The sequence below is a fragment of the Centropristis striata genome, chromosome 19 (genome assembly GCF_030273125.1).
Source record: "Centropristis striata isolate RG_2023a ecotype Rhode Island chromosome 19, C.striata_1.0, whole genome shotgun sequence".
NCBI lineage: Eukaryota > Metazoa > Chordata > Actinopteri > Perciformes > Serranidae > Centropristis > Centropristis striata.
The window spans coordinates 5,396,326-5,418,918 of NC_081535.1; the positions used below are offsets into that span (position 1 = coordinate 5,396,326).

Sequence of the window (22,593 nt, forward strand, 5' to 3'; positions counted from 1 at the left end):
AAAAGACACAAAATGATTTAAAAAATACACAAAAAGAAACAAAAAGACTGACAAAGACAGAAAAAGACATGAAACGGATTCAAAAATGGACAAAATAGACTCCATAAAGTTAATGCACTTCTCAGCATATAGCTGTCATATAGCGTCTGTCAGAGACGTGTTTGAGTGTCGTGTGCACTGATGTTTCCACTGTAGAAGTTTTTACTTTGATTTGTAGAAGGATGCTTGTTGGGAAAGCTGAAATCCAAATTTCTGTCTTTTATGAAACAGTACTATTGTTTCCAATAACATACAGTCATGGAAAATATGATTAGACCACCCTTGTCTTCTCCTTGCTTTCCTGTTCATTTAATGCCTGGTACAACTAAAGGTACATTTGTTTGGACAAATATAATGATAACAACAAAAATAGCTCATAAGAGGTCATGGTCATGTTTATTTGTAGAACACCTTATACACAACCAAGGTTGACCAAAGTGCTTTACTTCGATAAATAACAACAAAAAAATAAAAAAAATAAAAAAAATTGATAAATGAATAAAAATAAAATCAAAGATAAAATGTAAAATGACAATTACATCAATTAGTATATGTGAGATATACAATACAGCACACAAAAACAAGTTACTTCTCACACAATTCGAAAGCCTGGGAGAAAAAGTGAGTTTTAAGGGACGATTTAAAAATGTCCAAAGTCTCTGATGAAAATAGTTTAATTTAAGAGCTGATATCTAGACATTTTCCATGGTTTTCTTGATAATGATTTTGGTTATTATCAAAAAAAACATGGAAAATGTCTAGATATCGGCTCTTAAATTAAACTCTAATGAGCTATTTTTGTTGTTATCATTATATTTCTTCAAACAAATGTACCTTTAGTTGTACCAGGCATTAAAATGCACAAGAAATTGAAGAAAACAATGGTCTAATAATTTTTTCCATGAATGTTTGTGTGTATTTGTTGTAGAATCTCATTTGTTCTCAAGTTTTAATTTATATAAGAAGCATTTTCTTTCTTAAGAATGCTTTGTGAATCCAGCCCCTGATGTCGAGTAGTAGAAAGGAGGAGGAAATTACTATAACATATTTTAAAGTATTGCATAAGAAAAGCTGTATAGAAACAGTAAAATTGCATACTCAAATAAAAGTTTTTACATTAGCTCTAGCTGGGTTTTACCTTGGATGAAAATTGAATTCACTCCATGAGATATGAACACTTTAACCGAATGACGGGGCGAACATTTCAAACTGAAGTAGGCAGAAAACTGTAAAATGAAGAGCTCCTGCAGCTCTCCGTCTCCTCTCTGCTGAGAACGTTTGCTTGACTGTTTTCTAAACTGCAGCCGGATCACAAACCGTCTCATTTTACAGCCTAATAGCTCACTAAAATATGTGTCTGGAAACATTTGAGGTGAGAAAAAGGCAACATAGCAGAATCTTGATTCTTATCAGTCACGTACATCATTGACAGCTGTTGGAGGCTCTTTGGCTATGAATGATTTCCTCTGGGCTTCTTGCAAATTGCAATAGGAACCCTAGGAGGAGGCAGAGGAACATGTGGCTTTTAACAGATTATCTCTCGTGTATTACTGTCGGTATATAGTGACAGTTTAATCGAATTAGACAGAAATGCATGTTTATAGAAACTGTAGCTCCTCTACCTGTTGCCGTGTTCCCCGGATAATGGATTCATTAGTGTTTGTCTCTGGACAGCATGAAACATGGACAATACTTGCTGAAATTAAATATGAATGCAAACTTTTGTTAGTTGATTTGTTTCTGGTTCATAATCTCTACTTCAGACACAAAATTACAAAAAAAAAAGACCCAAAATGACAGAAAAAAAGCTAAATTACAAAAAAAGACACAAAATGACAGAAAAAAAACTAAATTACAAGAAAGACACAAAATGACTAAAAAAAAAAGACACACAATTATTAGAGAAAGACACAAAATGACCAAAAAAGACACAAAATTACAATAAAAACCCCACAAAATTTCTAAAAAAAGACACAAAATGACAGAAAAAAAACTAAATTACAAAAAAAAGACACAAAATGACAGAAAAAAAACTAAATTACAAAAAAAGACACAAAATGACAGAAAAAAAACTAAATTACAAAAAAAGACACAAAATGACAGAAAAAAAACTAAATTACAAAAAAAGACACAAAATGACAAAAAAAAAAAAGACACACAATTATTAGAAAAAGACACAAAATTATCAAAAAAAAGACTTCTTTTTGTTAACGTCGTCATAGAAACAAGTGAAACAAAGCTCCAGCTGGAGCAATAAAGGGACCTTCCACACACAACACGGTAAAGAGACATTCATATAAAACTCACATTAAACTTTCATATCAAGGTGGGGGCCACAAAATATCGTCACAAGGGCCGCAATTGGCCCGCGGGCCATGAGTTTGAAACCCATGGTCTAAAGAAACTGTGCTGTAGCCTTGTTTTCTTTGATAGAAACTCACCTAATCCTCATATCCTTTTTGCAACATTTCAAAATGTTGTTTAAAATTCACTTGACAGTCAACTGGAATCATTTCTGCTGCGCTCTTATTGTGAAATCAGTGAAACAATGATGGCAGATGGACAACACGTCCTCATACCTCAACAACTAGGAGGTCATGTGTTATTGATTTTCAAAATGTGTTTTCTAAACTAACACGCGTATTAGCTGGACGATATATCATGTATTTTAAAAGAATCCATATGGCCATCACAGAAACATTGACAGGTTTCTGTGTTGACTGCTACCTCCGGGGTTTGAGCTGTTTTTCCCCCTTTTGTTTATTTGACATTTCAAGAGGGACTCTAAATCACACACAACTAGAAAATGTCAAGCGTGACTCAATAAAGTGTGTGAACTTTTTACATCGTGGTCCTTGATGTTAAGATGTCAAAGATGGAGGAGTGTGGATGACTAGGTGACATGACACTATTATTCCTGGGATCAACTTCAATAAAAGTCAAACATCCCAAAAAAAAAAAAGAAAAATACTCACAGGATGTTGGACTGTTCCTGACAGTTCTATGTCATGTGCTTCCCTTGATGCTGCATGTGTTTCTTCAAAGTGTTTGTGCATGTGCAGTTTAGCTTGTTTACAGGATAGTAGGGCTGCATCAGTTAGTTTGACTAATCATTACTGACGAACTGATTTTTTTTGGGGGGGGGGAATTTTGTGTCTTTTTGGTCATTTTGTGTCTTTTTTTTAATCATTCTGTGGTCAATTTGTGTCTTTTTTGGTAATTTTATGTCTTTTTTTAAGTAATTTTGTGTCTTTTTTGTCGTTTTGTTTCATTTTGGTCATTTTGTGTCTTTTCTGGTCATTTTTTGTCTTTTTTGGTCATTTTGTGTCTTTTTTATCATTTTGTGGTCAATTTGTGTCTTTTTTGGTAATTTTATGTCTTTTTTTCGTAATTTTGTGTCTTTTTTGTCGTTTTGTTTCATTTTTGGTCATTTTGTGTCTTTTCTGGTCATTTTTTGTCTTTTTTGGTCATTTTGTGTCTTTTTTTATCATTTTGTGGTCAATTTGTGTTTTTTTTGGTAATTTTATGTCTTTTTTTAGTAATTTTGTGTCTTTTTTGGACATTTTGTTTCATTTTTGGTCATTTTGTGTCTTTTTGTGGTCATTTTTGTTATTTTGTGGTCAATTTGAGTCCCTTTTTGCTTAATTTTATGTAATTTTTGGTCATTTTGTGGCTTTTTTTGATCATTTTATGGTAAATTTGATTCTTTTTTGGGGTAATTTTGTGTCTTTTCTGACAAATCCCAAAGTAGCAAGTTGTTACTTTCCAAGGAGTCTCTGGCTTGAAGCTGACTGTTACACACTCAGGAGGTCAGAATGGACCTTTAAACGTATAGCAAAGGACTTAGATTAAAAGTAACAATAAAATATTTTTTTAAAAATCCACAGACAGAGAGATGTGCGTGTGAGATTCTGTAGGAAATATTCTATATTTGGATAAATACATACATTCCCACTTGAAAAAACCCAAACTATCCCTTTACTCCAGATCTCAAGCCCTGTATCAGATGACTTGGTGCCTCTCTTTGAGTCCAGCGATCCTGGAGCTAACGTCTCCTCTAGTCCATGTCCTCACTTCATCACTGACTGTTTGATGATGCTGCAGTCTGGAGGTAGAGCGGTGTCATGGCCGATGGCTCCTGATGTTTGAACAAGTAATTCTGGCTGTGTTTAATCAGCTAATCAAACAGCAGGACCACTTTGTTCTCATGAATATCCTCCCTGACACTTGGCTAATGATAATTTGACCTTAATTGATCTTTTTGGTTGAATTACGGTTAATCAAGGCGCAAAGGAGAAAGAGTTTATGAGTGCCCTTCAGTTCATAGAGAGCAAACAACACAACATGAACTATCGTGTCTCCTACGACTTCTCTTAACCGCAGTCTGTCTTTGTTCTCTTCTTTCATCAGCAACTCGTCCTTTTGTTCTTTACTATCTTAGTTTATTTCAGTTTTTCTACTGCAAACTGCATATCAAGGTTATAATAGTTTGGGATTTTTCATTAGTTTTAGTTTTAATTTCGTTGAGATTTTTTTTTTCCTTCAAATTCAGTTAGTTTTAATGAGTTTTTAGAGTGAGTTTGCTAGTTTTTATTAGTTTTTATTTTTTGAAAATGCTGAGTTTTAGTGTAGTTTTTATTAGTTTTAGTTTTTTGTAATGGGGTATTTGTTGGGTGCAAGGTTTAAAAAAAGTCACAATAAATGTTGCCTTTATTTCCTTAGTCTTATCCATCTTAAGGTTATTAACTACAATCTACAATGTCATTTAGCAGACGTTTTTTATCCAAAGCAACGTACATTTGAGAGATCATACAGCACAAGAAAGGATGAAGTCAAGAAACAACTCAAGAAAAAGCAAGAATAAGTGGCATATATCACGTTGAGTCCTTTTAGGACGTAAATGCTTTGAGGACGTAAGTGTTTTTGGGACGCAAGTGCAGGTTTTTTTTTGTGTGTGTGCTGTGTGTTGATTATGTGTGTAGGTGATGAGTAAAGAGCTGGTTCTTCAGCCTCTTTTTGAAAATTGCAACTCTTGCAGCTTCTGGTGTTTTGAATTTTGTTTCGAGTGAAGTGCTGAAACTTTTTGAAGGCAATCAACTCACATAGTCGTGCAGATATCCCAGTCTCAATAAACAGATTTACCAAGGCTTCCTGTATGAAAAGAGTTGACAAAGACGAGAATGAAGGACATTTTCACTATAATTGTAGTTAGTTTTAGTTAGTTTTGTAACCACACAATTACCACACCAAACAGTTTCAGTTAGGCATCCTTTTTTAAAAAACTCTAGTTTCTATTTTCAGTTAAGGAAAATGGTTTTTCAATTCTAGTTTTCATTATTTCGTAGTTCCTGTTAACTATAATAGCCTTGCTGCCTTTATACAGTAGAGTTTACTATATATTGAACACACAGGGGCTTAGAATCAGAGCCAGCTACATGTCTCCTTTTGACCGGCTCTGTTATGTGTTTGTGTCCCAAGTGTAAACAGTTATTTGAGGTCATTTTGGTGGAAAACATTATGCTTATGAATGCATTATGCATGTGTGTGTGTGTGTGTGTCTGGAGTATATGGTTTTTTCATTAAGTCTATATTTATGTATCCTCATGAGTCGGTGAGCACTCCTGTACTATCTTGCTTGACTTTGGTTCGTACTATTTGTGCAGCAGCATGTGTTGAAGTTTATCATCATTATGTCAGTTTAGTAAACAGCCCACGGGTCCATCATACATACATACATACATGCAGCTCCTGGCTGCTGGGTTAGTGTGAGTGTGTGCGTGGTCATTATTCTTCAAACAGCCGGCGGACAGAGACGTGTCCTCGTAGCGTCCTGCAGGTTGTAACACCAGTGACCTCACAACACGACACTATGTTTGCTCTTTATGATAATGTTCAGCTACGGGGTAAACACCACAGGGCTGCATCAGAACTACAGCCCCCCAGCGCCCTGCGGAACCCCACCATGAATAAAACCATCCCCGTAATGGTGAAAAACTAGCTCCTGGTAATCCCTGGAGGCTTCCTTATTATTTTTTCCACTCCGACAAACAGCTTATTGCAACTGGCACGGAAAATATCTCTGACCAAAATACATATATCCACCAATGTCTCAACATATATATGGGTTTTAGATCGGATAATTTTAGAAAACTGACTTGAATTTTAGATTCTATTTGCACGATGGATGACCTCATGGTGCTTAGGGTTACTTATATAGTAATAATAATAATAATAATAATACAATGCATTTATATAGCGCTTTTCTAAACTCTCAAAGACGCTTAACAAGTCAATAAATAAATAAACAAAGAAAAGAAGAAAAAAATCAGTGGTTGATTTGAAGAGGTGAGTTTTGAGGGGTTTTTATTTGAAGATTGACAGTGAGGGGGAGTCTCTGATGGTTTTTGGCGATGGAGAATGCCCTGGGAGCTTGTGAACTTGACAGAGATCTCAGAAATCAAAGACAAGAGCACCGTTAAAGTCATTTACTTAACAGATGAGTCAGACACATCCACATGTCAACCTGTTTCAGGGTGGTTAGATGACAGTTCTTTGTCCACAGCATCAGACACAGATATATTTTCCTCCCCCGGATCTACATCTTCAGGTTCTTCCCTTAGGTCACAGCCATGGCCCCAAATTTCCAGATACCTCAGTTTAATTATGAGGTACAGATTCAGTTGGAAAGGGCCAACCAAGCCTTCCTGAACAGTGGTACTCTTTTGAGTCCCAGTCCCAAACTCAAGTCAGATATAATAATCACCAGGGTTCGTACGGGTGCTTGAAATCCTTGAAAATGCTTGAATTTAAATGTTGGATTTTCAAGGTTTAAAAAGTGCTTGGATTTTGGATAAAGTGCTTGTAAATGCTTGAAATTATTCCTGTATTTCTCTTGCAATCTGACTATATCCATCTATAGACTATAGATAATCACATGTTCAATGTAAAAAATACTGAGTAGCCTATCTGAAATGAAGACCGTTCCTCCTAAAAGTGTAACACCATCGCTGTTGGTATGGTTCAGTGAAATCTCCCCCTTTTAGTATTTAAGTACTCATCTAAAACATGCAATTTACAACAGGTGTAAGATACTGGAAAAGCTTGAAAATTGAACTTGAAAGTCCATGAAAAATGCTTGAATTTGATCATTTGAATCACGTTAATTTCGTTGCAAAGTATAGCAATGAAACTATGATCTTTTTTTGTCCAAATTTGATCTTGCTTCCAAACTTTTGGCCTGTCGTGTAACTATAAAAATATTTTAAATAGGCTAATATTCTGATTTGGCAAAATATGTAAGAAACTAGAAGAAATGTGAAAAAACACATTGAACTTTTAGCTCATTTTCGGTATGCATGCACTTTTCTTTCCACAAATTTCCTGTGGAATCACTTTAATGACCTCCTGAGGGTCCCGGGGACTCATTATATTGAAACCCAGCAGCATCACACGTTGGACTCTCTCCTTGTTTATCTCCTCTTCTTAATTGTTATATTATCCCCGCTATAACTCTCCTGACTTCCTCTGACTCGCCATGTGCACATAACTTGTGTAAATGAGAAAATAACTTAAGTTATCTTATCTGCCTTGCCTGGAGGAGGGTTAAAGACTGTTTAAACATGAGGGCCGCTGTCAGTTAGCATCAACATAAATTAGTAGAATAATGAGTACAAATAGTAAAATTTAAGCTTTGTGAAGGGCAGAGATGATTATCATTCTCATTTGGTAGGGAATAACAGTGTTCCGACGCTGCTTACAATGCCCTGTCTATTACCAAGAGATCAATAGCACTTGAGCTGAATGTCATTATGGTTATTAGGCCTGCTTGTCTGTATGGTGATGAGGCTGCAGGACATTATGCAGGGTGGTGTGAGGGCCCGTGCATACGTGTGAGCCACTACATGAGTGTACTCATAATCGTATACGCTTGTGTTTTGCTGAACCTGGTCTCACAGGAATCCGTGAAATAGCCACGGATTCGTTTAGCTCAAAATCCGTGGAATAGCCACAGAATCACTCAAATTTCCGTGAAACTGACACGGATTTCGCTACAATGCAAGTTAATGACAGTCATATCCTGTGGCTATTCCATGGATATTTTTTCCTATTGGTTTGTTCCAAGTCACGTGACTTTCAAGGTCCCGGCGGTCAGAACAAAAAACATGGCGGACACTTCTCTCATTTTTAGTGAAAAAATCTATATTTGACTTAGTTTCTGCATAAAAATGGATTTTGATCACATTTCTAGTGAGAAATATATGTTTTATTTTCTAAATATTCACTCAGTGAATGTACATAATCACTTTGTATGTTGGAATATGTTGGTTTTGGATTAGATAATTTTAGAAAACTGACTTGAATTTTAGATTATATTTGCAGGATGACCTGATGGTGCTTATAGTTACTTTTGTGTCTTTATTATGCAATCAAAGATAATAGGTTTGATAGAAAAACTTCCCATTCTGCTATTACAAAAAAAAAGGTTTGTGATTTAAAAAGTGATTTAAAAAGAGCTGAATCACTCGCTAGGACCTATGCTATTGGTTTGTTCCAAGTCACGTGACTTTAAAGGTCCCGGCACACTGTAAAAAAAATCTGTTTAATTTACGGTAAAATACCAGCAGCTGTGGTTGCCAGAACATCACCGTAAAAAATACAGTGAGCGTATGTAAATGTAAATATCAGCAAAAACGAATTTACACTGAATAATCCCATTACTTTTAGGATAATCGTGGTATTTCTCCATTAACTTTACATGAAAAATGTATATTTTTACAGCAAAACTGTGTTTTCTACAGTTTATGGCGGTAGAATTTAAAGTTTTTTACTATTCTTTGATTGACAGTAATTAAAAGTATCTGCTACGGTGATGTACAATGTTTAATTTTACAACCTATTTCTGATGCAAATTGACAGTGTTTTACTGTAATTTCTACAAACATTTTTTACAGTGCAGTCAGAACAAAAAAACATGGCGGACAGTTCTCTCATTTTTAGTAAAAAAATCTATATTTTGACTTAGTTTCTGCATAAAAATGGATTTTAATCACATCTCTAGCGAGAAATATATGTTTTATTTTCTAAATATTCACTCAGTGAATGTACATAATCACTCTGTATGTTGGAATAGCCGCGGGATATGACTGTCATCAACTTGGATTGTAGCGAAATCCGTGTCAGTTTCACGGAAATTTGAGTGATTCCGTGGCTATTCCACGGATTTTGAGTTAAGCGAATCCATGGCTATTTCACGGATTCCTGTGAGACCATGTTGGTTTTGCTTTGCACGCTTGCTATGATGTGTATTATGTATTATGCGTGTTTGGGGCGTGTGCGCAGAATCCTCATGATGTGTGATATATATACAGTGATGAAGGCTGAAGTTTCAGAGGGAGTAGTTTCAAGGTGAGGGGGGGAGGAAGTGATGGAGAGTGGGGAGGGAAAGGTGAGCAGAGAGATATAGAGAGGGAGGACGAGATAAGAGAAACACAGGCAGAGAGAATAACTCACAGGAGGGGAAACGAAGGCAGAGACGGGAGGTTACCGCCAGAGACACTGGTCAACAAGATCTGCAGCCCAAACAACAGCATCAGCAGCTCGTTTGTCAGCTAAAAGGATTTATATATGAGCATTCAGCGGTACAGAACAGAGCGTTCTAAAAATAGCACACATGGCATTAAACATACACGTAAGAGAATAGAATAGAATAAAAAATAGAGTCTTTATTGTCATTGCACGGTAGTATAAAAAAAATATGTGGTAACCATCATTTATAAATGGTAAACAGATAGTTTATTAATGTTTAATCATCATTTATAAGCCGTATATACACTGTAAAAAAGAATTGCTCGTTCAACTTAAAATAATTTGTAACCTGGCTGCCTTAAAATTTTAAGTTGGACAACAGTTTAAGGCTTAAATTGTTGAGTTTGGCAAACTAAGGAGCTTCAGTTGTTTAAACATATATCTGAGTTTCTTAAACATTGAATAAATAGTTGGGTTGACAAAGGCGAAGGGCACAAATTAGTCCCATTCACTTTAGATTTTAAGTTTAATCAACAAGTTTTTTAGTGATACCAACAAGATATTTTAAGTTGTACAAATCTAAATCCTAGTTTAGACAACATAAAGTGACCAGTAAAACCAACAAACTTGGAACGATATCTTGAGTTGTACAAACATAACAAAACAAGTTGTTTAAACTAAGCATGTTGTACAATTAACTTAGATTTTTTTTGTTGTGTAAACATACTAATAAAATTTAACTCAAAACTAAGCATTTTGTTGAATTAACTTGTGTTTTTAAGGCAGCCAGGTAACTTTTTCTAGGAACAGTTGATCTTAGTTGAAATGTTAAGTTAATTCAAAAAATTGAACTGTATTATTTCCCCACACGACTTAAATACACAGTACGACATAATAACTATTCTTTAACATCAAAGAACATTCAGAATGCCATTTTATTTAATTTCAAACTTCATTGAATTAATTATGACATGAATTGTATTATGACAATACAATTGCCACATATTTAACACATTTCTAATATTAAATATCTTCAAAATTTACAGAATAAAACTATCTGTAAAATAACCTTAATATTGTGCTTGCTTGCTACCATGCAGGAACTGTCATGGTATGAAGGTAGATATGAAATATAAAAGCTACCTGCTTAAAAGCTTGTGCATTTAACTTGCAATTCAAGTAGATTTCAAGTATGTCTTGACTGAACAAATACTACATACATACTACAAAAACACTGTTATAACATTTACAACATATTTACAAGAAGTATTTCCTATGGCTTTTACAGGCCTTTTTTTTTGACTATAGGCTTTGTGTTGAGTCTTCTCAACATATCTTAGATATGTACATTTGTTCCGAAACAGTGATAGCTGGCCAACTTGCCACTACACTTGTCCTTGAAGCATCTTGTTTCGGATTCCATGAACTTTGGCTGAACAATTGCCACTTCCGATGCCCATGAAAACTTTTTGAATCACTTCAAATGTGTACTTGAGTCCTTTTGGATAGTCTATGTTAAGACAGTACAAAAGACCTATCAATGTAGCAAAGGCATTGGCAACATCCCTTTGGTCATGAAGAATGATGTGCTCCTCCAGTATAACAGCAACATCAACTACCTCCTTTGCCAGCAACTCCTGTTTTCTTGCACCTTCCTCCACAACAATCAAGAGCCCGATGTCCACTCCTTTTGTTGCCTCCTCGTCTGAACTGCCAGTCTAAAAAACATGAATAAGTAGAGAGATAGAAGATCAGAAATTAAGCATGTACCATCCATTTGCCAATTCACGATTTAAATTTGGCGAATGTATACATTTATACACATAGTATCATTTATTTATAAAAAACATGGAGTCTCAAGTTTGTCAAGTCCAAATATTTTCCATAGAGTAATCATGTAACATGTATGTAATCACAGGCCTTTTTGAAATGGTCCAGTGTGTAGTATTTAGTACTGTGTCGTGACATCTAGTGGTATGGTTGTTGCAACTCCCTCGCCTCACACTTTGACTCCATGGATAAAGGAGACACAGTGGCCACAAAACACACATCTACACCATTAGATGCCACTAACCAGCACACTGGATCTAGAAGTGGTGCCACAGTGCTTAAGTGTGAAGTAAAGTGCATAAAAGATTTTCATAGCTGCTTAAAGGCTCTGAAGGTATACAGTTTTTCAGGTGATAATTTCTGGCACATTCTGTAAGCCTAAAATCTAAATGTCTGTCTTTAACATGCGTAAATATCAGTGTTTTTAGTTGTTTTTCACCATAATTAGTTTCCCATGCCAAAAAATCAATTCACACACCTCACAGACGCAGATGAAACCTTTTGGATCCTCCTTCAAGTAATATGGAAGTCCAAGCAAAGCAGCTGCTCTTCTCTTCTGGTTAGAAGTCTCAACACACAACAACAACAAAGGAAGAAAAAATGTAAACAAGCACCCTCATGTTAATTCTGACAAAACTGGGGTTAGTGCTGTGTCACTTACCATTCAACAAACTAAACTGGTTTAGAACAGATTAACAATCCAGTACATGCTAAATTGGACATGGTTGCTCTGTCAATATGACACTTCAAGATGAGTAGCATTATAACTTTGTCATAACACAATATAGCAAAAATCTTTATTGTCCTTACTTCTATGTCGAGGGGCTGAAGCAGAGCACGCAGGTCTGCACTGCTGCTACTTCGCACTTTGTACATTTCCAGCAGTCTCGAGACATATTTGTCCAGTCCATCAAAGAAAGACCGATGGAGTTCAGTTGAAACCAGGCGCCGGAACTCTGCACTGATCTGTAAGGACAAAATCAAATGAGTTATCAGTGGTTTCCTTACAGCATAAAATACACTGAGAGCAAAGAGGTCGACTTTGGTTCTCACAGGCCATTGAAATGTAAAATGATAAAAACTCAAATCTAGCAAAGCCTGATATTTGTGTAGCCAAGTATAAAAAATAATAAAGATGAAAAAAATAATTACCTGTCTTTCTGAGAACAGTGCTGGCCACCTATCTTCAATTTCGGAGACAGGAGGCTCACCATCAACAATCTCCTTCCTTCGCAACGCAAAGGTGCTGTCCATCAGGGCATCCATCATTTTGCCGTCTCTCTTCTTTTTCTTCATCTCTTCTATCAGAGCTATTCTCTCAATTTCAAGGCCATCTGGAGACTTCCCTTCTGGAATATCTGGCAAGAAGTTGATCTCAGAACGTCTGGCTTTCTTTAGTTTCCTGTTCCCAGTTGATGTGCTTGACCTCTTTTGGTTGATTGCAAGCTCTGGGCAACCAGCAATGCGGTATTTCTGACGGAGGTTACCCATCTTAAAAGTGAGGCTGAACTTCCAGCAGTACCATCCATGGGAAGAACCCGGCTCTCTTAAACAGGGATGCTTTTCAACTAGGGCTTTAGCAACATCTTCAATTTGTTTTGATGTTGGATATGCATTGTACTCATACATAGCACTGCCTACTCTGTCCAGTATGTCTCTTTTCATAGCAGCTGTCACAGTAAGTAGAGAACCATCTTTTTTATAAGCCTCATTTCCTTTCCTGAGCTTAAGTTCAACATCATAAGTGAAAGTAGGTATGATGAAATAGTCGGGCCATTGCTTGGCACGAGGGCTTGTTAGAGAACATGCTGAGGACATGCTGGCTGTGTCTGATGAAGTGTCCAGTGAGGCTACATAGGGGGGTGTAAGGGGTGGTGCCTTTAGTAACACCTTCAACCTTGGTCTCTCTGTAGGTAGCTCAGACATGTCAGCCAAGTTGCAGAGCTCATTGTTGAACTCTGGATCTTGAAACTGGATAACAATATCACCCTCTAGATTTAGCTTGCTCTTGAGTGCAGTCTTCAATTCATCCACTGTCTCTGGAAGAGTTTCAATCTGGACCCTACGGATGTCATCATCCGCAAGAATGACATGAAGCAACATGCTGGGTACCTAAAAGGAGAGTACAGAGGAGGAGTATTAGAACAAAAATGGGGTGAGCTCAGTTCTGTTTTAACTAGTCCAATTTAGGTATGTAATTAACAGGGATAGTTTGTGGTTAGTTGAAGTGTGATTGTATAAGGTACTGATTTACAGTAGACGACGGTCTGCATGCCCTTGCAGTGTGTGCCTTAGAATGCTTCGTTGGTTGGCTGAAGAAAATGTGCAGAACTTGCAGATCCAATTCATATAACTCACAGGGCTGGTTGTTCCGTAGTACTCGCCAGCTCTGAAGAAAAAAAAGTCAAAGTGAGATTGACATCTCCATACATCACTGCCTATAAGTACTTTTTGTGTTTCCATATCGTTTCGTTATCGTTTACCTATGCATTAAAAATAGTAATAATTACTAAAAAAAATGTAAAAAAAAATAAGCCCACAAGTAACATGTCATACAAAAATGTAATATTTTCATTTTTAACTAGTAATACTCAATTTCATTAATTTAATTTTATAATTTTCCCAACCTCATTGTTTCACTCACCACTGCTGCCCAGTTAATATTTAAATTTCAGCACTTGCTTTCAGTTGCTCATATAGCGGGATGCTGTGTTGTAGAAACTGCTGTCTTAGAAGAACTGCCACATGATCAACCTGAAAGCAAAACAGAGCAGAGTAGGCTACTTGTCAAAGATGTTTAATGAGAAGGACTTCCACTCTGTAACACCAATGTAATATGTTTGTTTAATTCCATCAAATCTAAAAGAGTGAGACATCATCTTTCTAGTGGATCTCATTTGTCTTTAGCATTTAACTATTAAGAACTGGACATGAATTGTGTACTGTAAACTCATTCAACCACAGAAGGCTGAAAAAGAAATGTCTAGCATTGCATTCTATAACATTTCTCATGATTTATTTAGCTTACTTACTTGTTCATAAAATCACACACTACAGAAGCCCTGAACGGTCATGCATTCATACATTTTATTTCCTCCATTCTCTCGTAGGGTGGGGCGGTATGGGGCATAGATATGAATTCATAGTTGAGCTAACATTACAACTGCAGCAACTAAAAGTTTAAACAAAAATATCATAAACAATCTTATGTTACTAAAAAATGCTGCTGCAAAGTTTAATTTTACAATCCAGTGTAACATTTATCCAGTTTCCCTGTCTAGCAATACTTAAACAAGCATTTTGATAAATACAAGCAGAGTAAAAGTGTGTTCTTACCTTGGAAAACTCCTGATCCGAAAAGGTTTGTTGCGGCACATGGTGCTGCAGGAGGTTGATAGCCCTTGTTGGCTGTGTGGGGTCGCATATGCACTTTTGCAGGGACCACATGTACATAAGTTGAGTCAACTAAGAAATGTATGTTGCCTGAATGATTCTGATTGAACTGATTAGTTGGGCACAGAAAAACTTGATATTTCAAGTACACAACACATTTTAGTTGAACTGACTGAGTAAATTCAGTTGAGATAGCAAAAACCTCAAATCCTTTTTTACAGTGTAGGCCATTTAGAATGGTAAATGCATCATTTATTAATGTTTAACTAACTAAATCATAATTTTAAATGGCTAATAGATGGAATATTAATGTAAGTTTATAGTTACTTGGTAACACTTTACAATAACCATCTAAGTGATGTTTATAGATGGTTTATAAACCAATTATTATTAACCATTTACAAAATTCTACACATATTTAATCTTTAAATGTTTTCAAGCAATTTCTTAAAGGTATAAGAATCATTTTGAAATCATTGACATACTTAATATGGTGTTAAAAATGTTATAATGAGTGTAAAGCTATTAATAAACTAATAATTATGTTTGTTTATGGTAAAGTAATCTATTTGGCATTTATAAATTATAGTTCAACATTATTACATTTTCTATTCACCATTCTAAATGGCCTTTATACGGTTTATAAATGATGATTAAACATTAATAAACTATCTGTTTACCATTTATAAATGGTCTATTTACCATCTATAAATGATGGTTATTGTAAAGTGTTACCAGTTACTTTACTATTAACACAAAATCAATTATAATTATTAGTTTATTAATAGTTTTAGTTGCACTCATTATAACATTTTTAACACCATATTAAGTATGTTAATGATTTTGGAATGATTTATATACCTTTAAGAAATTGGTTTAAAACATTTAAAGATTAGATATGTATAGTACTTTGTAAATGGTCTATTAAACATCTATAAACATCATTTAGTTGGTTATTGTAAAGTGTTACCAAATATGTTAGCACAACGAAATTGAGGCACAGCTCTCCCGTCCCCAAAAAAGATAAATCAACTAGTAAGGTTCGCGGCTGTAGAAAAGACTACGGTTTCATTGAATTTAGGCTATAAAACTGTTGATCTAGGTTTAGGGCAAAAAACTTCCTGGTAAGATGTTTTTAAAAATACAATTTAACCTGAAGTGCTTAAGTTCTCCAACATAAACGGCAGTAGAGGTCGTGTGTCAGTACCACAAATTATGGCACATATTACGTAACGCGGCCAGTTCTCAAGCTGTTTCAAAAATGCACACAAGTACTGTCCACGGTTATAAAAAAGGCTGCCGTTTCTGTGGATTTATGTTGTAAAACCACTGACCTTAGGTTTAGGGCAAACAACTGTTAAACTGTCTTTTATAACACCTTACCAGGAGTTTTTTTGTACGTATATAATGTACGTAAATGCCGGAAATGAAGTAGTTACAAGGGTCCCGTGACTGCCGCAACTTACTTAAAAAAACACAAGTTATATTCAAAAACGGTCTCATCTGGACGTGCAGTCACACATTTATCACTTCATAGAGATATTAGTATTACATGTTGGTATTTGGTTCTTTTAAATCACCTTTAGCCCAATCACACAACACTCAACCAGAGCTTGTATGCTTGCAAATATATATTCTGTCATATTGTCAACAAACCCCACACAAAAAAAACCCTCCAATCAACAATGCATTGCTCCTCCAATCAGTATCCCCTGTGCAGCCGAGGCATAATAAAGCTTGTTCCTCTGTGCCAAAGAGCTTCAATGTTGTCCAAAAACTATTAAAAGCACACAGATGAGTTCTATTGAACAATCCACAGCTGAAAATAGTCCCACACCAATGCACTATTTATTCATCTTTGATTAATGTTTGGTGGAAAAATACAGTGCCCAGCTGTTTTGGAAAATTACTTTCCTATTTTTGAAAATGAAACTAGATTTGTGATCTGTTCTCAAGTATGATCATCGTGGTGGAAATAAATGGGGGGCTCGGGCTGAGTGCCACACAACTCTGAGAAATAGACTAATGTGTTGTTGGGCTGGGAAATTTCATGGAATTCGTTTACGAGAAGAAAAAATAGAATAAAGTCAGGGTTAAAACATGCTGATGAATGGAAATAATAGACAAAGAGGAGGCAAAGTCTTGCATCAGGATTCAGTGTTATTATGCATGTGTTATGGGTGGAAAATCAATTTTTGCCTCTGCCAAGGAGGTTATATTTTCCGTTCTGTTTGCTGGTTTGTTTGTCTGTTTGTCTGTTTGTCAGCAGGATTATCCTAAAAACTACTGGCCCGGTTTTCATGAAACTTGGTGGAAGGGTGTAGCATTGGCGGATATAGAGCCCATTACATTTTGGAGCATCTCCGACTCACAGGACGGATAAACAAATTATTTTTCACTTTGATTAACATTGAGAGACTGGGCATGGCGTTGGAGGAGGGCTGTGCTCCCCTTTTAGTTTAAAGTTATCTTGTAGTCAGGCTTTAGTGTGTGACGGACAGCATGCAGCAGTAATATTGTTGCTATGAACACCAGCAGTTTATTATGCACTGTTTTTTTCTGAATGGACACCTGCCAGCCAGTAAGAGACAAGTCTGTTTTATGGCCACATGGCACAAGTCACAGAGACTCACAAGTTGGAAAAAAGTTCTGTTTTGTCTGAATAACTTAAAGCACTCAGAATAATTAGGAGTTGACCTTAAGCTGCTACTGATAAAAGTACATGTTATGATAAGACTGTTAATGTGGAGTAAATCAAATATAGCAGTAAAAAGTAGGAAATACTCCAATCACTATATCACTTTTCCATTTATTTTAAACTCAACTGTAAATGACCTTTAGCAAGGTTCCTATTGAGGTTTTTGTATTTTATAGCTTGTTTTTCATGTTTGTAAATTTTCTAGGTGTTTTACAATGTTGCGATGCTTTTATTTTGAAAAGGTGCCGTCCAGTGTGAAACGGGTGCTTTAATTTTGAATGGTAGTGACAGGAAATAACAAGTGGACCGGTTAAATGAAAAACGAACGGTAAATAATAACGAGTGCGTCAGTCGTAATTCATATAAAGTTGATATAAAGTATCAAAAGGCTTCTTTTTTATTGACTTTATGCTAAAAGAAATACGTGTTTTTGACAAGGCACCGAGGTAACTCGTGTAGTGTATTTTGTGGACCGTGTTTCTTTGCAGGTGGGTATGCATGCAGGCAGATATATACGAAAACCACCTTCAAAATAAAAGCACTGCGGCTGTATTGATTTCTATTGAATTGAACAGAATTTAATTGAATTGTACAGGCAGATATACGTAAACCGCCTTCAAAATAAAAGCACTGCGGGTGGTATTGATTTCTATTGAATTAAACAGAATCAAATTAAATTGTGCAGGCAGATATACGTAAACCGCCTTCAAAATAAAAGCACTGCGGCTGTATTGATTTCTATTGAATGGAACGGAATTTATATTTGATATGATATGTATGTGTCTTTAGAGTTTGAACTAGCTGACAATAAATAATAAAGAAAACAAGCACAAAGTGGCAGAAAGAATTAAAAAAGAAAGAGACAGACTGAGCTAAATGAGAGAAATAAGGTGAGAAAGATGAGAGCCGGAGAAGGTAAAGTTCAAAGCAGAATATGGGTAAAGGCAGAAGACAGGAGAGTGGAGGGGTGGAGGACGAGAGATAAAGACAAAGACAGACTGTCAGAGTGAGAGGAGGACGAGAGGGTGAACTTTGAAAAGACAGGAGAAAGACAAGACAAAGTTAAAGGGGAAATGTCAGAAATGAAATGCAAAGAGAGAGAGATAGAGAGGGGGGAGAAGGAGCAAAAGGCTCTGAGAAGAACGGATATTGGAAAGGACAGAAGTAGAGAAGGAGTGATGCAAGAGGAGGAGATGAGAAGGATGGGATATGGCAGGGCGAGAGGCCAGGTCTCTGTGTTGAGACTCTCAAGGACATTCACGAGGAAAAGCTGCAAAAAAGGTCAATTCAGCAAAATATTCTAAAGGTTATGCTCCTTGTCAAAGAAGCTGCTTATGAATACTTCTTTCTGATGACATCAGTCAGAAGAGGATTATCATTTCACTCTCCTACAACACATTAATGCCACATAAAGGTTGCTTACGGGTGTTTTTATCAGGAACCTTTTCTAAGTTATTACAGTTTTGGTAACACTTTACAATAACCATCATTTATAAATGGTAAACAGGTAGTTTATTAATGTTTAATCATCATTTATAAACCATATATAGGCCATTTAGAATGGTAAATACATAATGTATCATTACACTACATCATTAAAAAATGGCAATTCGATGGTATGTTAATATATATATAAGGGTCAATGACGTGATCTAAGCCAGTGTCAGTTGGTGTAACTAGTAATTTTTTCCCCATAAAAATCTGATTATACAGGGAAATAAATGTGAACTAAATTTTTACATAATTTGTCAAAACTTTTCAAAAAAAAGGTATATATTTAGAATATGTTCTGCTCAATATTGACGAAAAGTGTGAATGTAGACATACTAAAAAAAAAAAAATCACTTGATGTGTATTAAAATTAAGTAATTATATGTGTACGTCCACTTAATACAATGTAGGTGGATAAAGTATTTAATTATTTTTTTTATTTTTTTTTGTGGTTACACCATTTGACATCTTGCCAACCGTTATTTGTCACTGAGCCATAAACATGTATATTAATATCAGTTTATAATTACTTTACCATTAACAAACAATTAAATTATCATTAATAGTTTTAGTTGCACTCATTATAACATTTTTGACACCATATTAAGTATGTTAATGCTTTTTAAATGATTCATATACCTTTAAGAAATTGGTTGAAAACATTTAAAGATTAAATATGTATAGCACTTTGTAAATGGTTAATAATTGGTCTATAAACCATCTAAAGTGTTACCAAAGTTTTTAATAATCTCACTTTGATAAATATCATAAACCCTACAGAATATCCTTCTGTTCACTGACTCACAATAGAAAGAAAAGTTTCTCTTCTCGTCTCCACTTACTTGTCACATAAAGCACAAGGGCACCAGCATCATCATCATCATCATCATCATCAAAGCTAACATCAAAGTCAAACTTTATGTTTTTTTCGCTGAGATGCAAATAAGTTTTTATGTAAATAAAGTCACACATCCGTTCAAAGTGACAGATCAAAGGAAACGGGCATTTCTCGCCACCGACATGCATATGCACGCACATTATTTGGACTCTGGGAAACGGGGCGGAAAGTACGGAGATAACGGCGCAAACGGACGGACGGAGGGAATAAAAGAGAGATGGAAGGAATGAGAAGCAGAGAGTATCAGGGCTGCAGAGCACGGGGGGGAGGGGGGGAGGGGGTCTGAACGACAGAGAGAGAGGAAGACGGAGAGAGAACAAACAGTGTCAGGCTAATGTTAATGGGGACAGGGATCTTGTCCCATTAAATATAGATGGCTCTGTTATGGGACATGAAATATACATGAAACACTACGTTTGACATCTGTACCAGCTGCGTTAGGAGCATGTCTGAGGAGGTCTGGAGGAGGAAGATACACTCTAAAAAAATCACACTGGCTCAACTTAAAAAAATGTTTGTAACAATTTGCATTTATCTTTTTAAGTCATGCCAACTCAGACATTATTGAGTATTTCCCATGATACTTTTATAGCTGGACTAACTCAAATAGTCGAGTACAACCAACATGATTTGTTTTGTCCTCTACAAGCTTCATTATGTGGAACCAACTCAATTTTTATAACAACGTTTTAGTGTTAATAAGTGGTCAAATTACTCTATTTATGTCTGAGGAGATGTGGAGGAGGAAGCTACACTCTAAAAAAATCACACTGGCTCAACTTTAAAAAAAAATGTTGTAACAATTTACAATAACCAACTAAGTGATGTTTATAGATGGTTTATAAACCAATTATTAACCATTTACAAAGTGCTATACATATTTAATCTTTAAATGTTTTCAACCAATTTCTTAAAGGTATATGAATCATTTCAAAATCATTAACATACTTAATATGGTGTTAATAATGTTAGAATGAGTGCAACTTAAACTATTAATTATAATTTATTGGTTTGTTAATGGTAAAGTAACGATAAACTTACATTCATATACCATCTATTTGTCATTTATAAATGATTTAGTTAGTTAAATATTAATAAATGATAATATATATATAATATATATATATATGATAAATGATAATATTTACCATTCTAAATGGCCTATATACGGTTTATAAACAATGATTAAACATGAATAAACTATCAGTTTACCATTTATAAATGATGGTTATTGTAAAGTGCTACCGAACGAAATTCTGTAGGGTTTATGAAATTTATCAAAGTGAGATTATTAAAAACTTTTGGTAACAATTTACAATAACCAACTAAGTGATGTTTATAGATGTTTTATAAACCAATTATTAACCATTTACAAAGTGCTATACATATTTAATCTTTAAATGTTTTCAACCAATTTCTTAAAGGTATATGAATCATTTCAAAATCATTAACATACTTAATATGGTGTTAAAAATGTTAGAATGAGTGCAACTAAAACTATTGATAAACTATTAATTATATTTAATTGTTTGTTCATGGTAAAGTAACTATACACTTACATTAATACACCATCTATTTGTCATTTATAAATGATTTAGTTAGTTAAACATTAATAAATTATGTTTTTACCATTCTAAATGGCCTATATACGGGTTATAAATGATGATTAAACATTAATAAACTATCTGTTTACCATTTACAATTGATGGTTATTGTAAAGTGTTACCAAATTGTTGTAACAATTTTGGATTTATCTTTTTAAGTAATTCCAACTAAGACATTATTGAGTATTTCCCATGAGACTTTTATAGCTGAACTAACTCAAATAGTCTAGTACAACCAACATGATTTGTTTTGTCTCTACAAGCTTCATTATGTTGAGCCAACTCTATTTTTATATCAAGGTTTTAGTGTTAATAAGTGGTCAAATTACTCTATTTAAACAAGCTTAACAAGCTTATATTTAACGATGACGATGATGGTGATGTTGATAGTGATAGTGATGATGATGATGAGTTTGATATTGACGATGACGATGATGTTGTTGATGTTGGGGACTTATGTGGTTGACACTTCACCTGGAATTGCCTTCTGTTGCACTATTGTTTTGTTTGTTTTATCTTTAGATATATATATAATGAGGCTGTGATCTGTTGTATGTATGTGTGTTGGAATGTATTGTTTTTTATGGATTTTATACACCTAGACTGCAAACAAATTGCCCAAGTTGGGACAAATAAACTATACTTGACTTGAGTTAATTGATGCAGGTTGAATCTATTTTCAAATCTCAGACACAACTTTTTAAGCAGTAATTAGTAGCTCTCGAACTACACTTCCGACTCGTTCTTGTGGTAACTTGTTAGTTTTTGTGCACCAAATGTGTCACAATGACATTTTCTGCAGCTGTGAGCTAAGTGCACTTAAGGCCAACTCCTATTTATTCTGAGTGGTTTCAGTTACTTTTTTCCAACTTCAACTGCAACCAGACAGCTACATGACAGGTAATGGAGAGACTTGTGAGTCTCTGTGACTTGTGCCATGTGGCCACAAAACAGACTTGTCTCTTACTGGATGGCAGGTGTCTCATTGACCAACACAATATTTAAGTCAAGTTAGCTCAAGGCTTCAAAAACCAGTTATCTACACGCTCTCCAAAGCCAAAAGACTGCATTGACAAAAAGAGCAATTTTACGTTCAGTTAGTTTGTGTTTTGGTG

At 35.2% G+C, this 22,593-nt stretch overlaps 2 protein-coding genes across 2 annotated transcripts in view; one reads left to right on the forward strand and one right to left on the reverse strand.

Annotated features, from left to right (window-relative positions):
• cntfr (ciliary neurotrophic factor receptor) overlaps positions 1 to 22,593 on the forward strand; it is a 421,815-nt gene that overhangs the window by 226,381 nt on the left and 172,841 nt on the right. The gene's annotated exons all lie outside the window — the stretch shown is intronic.
• On the reverse strand, positions 11,679 to 14,384 carry LOC131992322 (sterile alpha motif domain-containing protein 3-like). The gene is made up of 5 exons (XM_059357863.1): positions 14,039 to 14,384; positions 13,649 to 13,783; positions 12,547 to 13,506; positions 12,205 to 12,360; positions 11,679 to 11,962 (listed from the first exon to the last, which is right to left on the reverse strand). The coding sequence occupies exons 3-5, from the start codon at positions 13,495 to 13,497 to the stop codon at positions 11,819 to 11,821; spliced, it is 1,251 nt and encodes a 416-aa protein (XP_059213846.1). The 5' UTR covers positions 13,498 to 13,506; positions 13,649 to 13,783; positions 14,039 to 14,384; the 3' UTR covers positions 11,679 to 11,818.

Bases quoted from the DNA above. Each gene is read 5' to 3' on its own strand.
- LOC131992322 (XM_059357863.1), bottom strand. From the start codon at position 13,497: ATGTTGCTTCATGTCATTCTTGCGGATGATGACATCCGTAGGGTCCAG. The intron at 12,361-12,546 runs GTAATTATTTTT...TTGTCCTTACAG, and splicing joins CACTGTTCTCAGAAAGACAG to ATCAGTGCAGAGTTCCGGCG. The intron at 11,963-12,204 runs GTAAGGACAATA...TTGTGTGTTGAG, and splicing joins TTCAGCCCCTCGACATAGAA to ACTTCTAACCAGAAGAGAAG.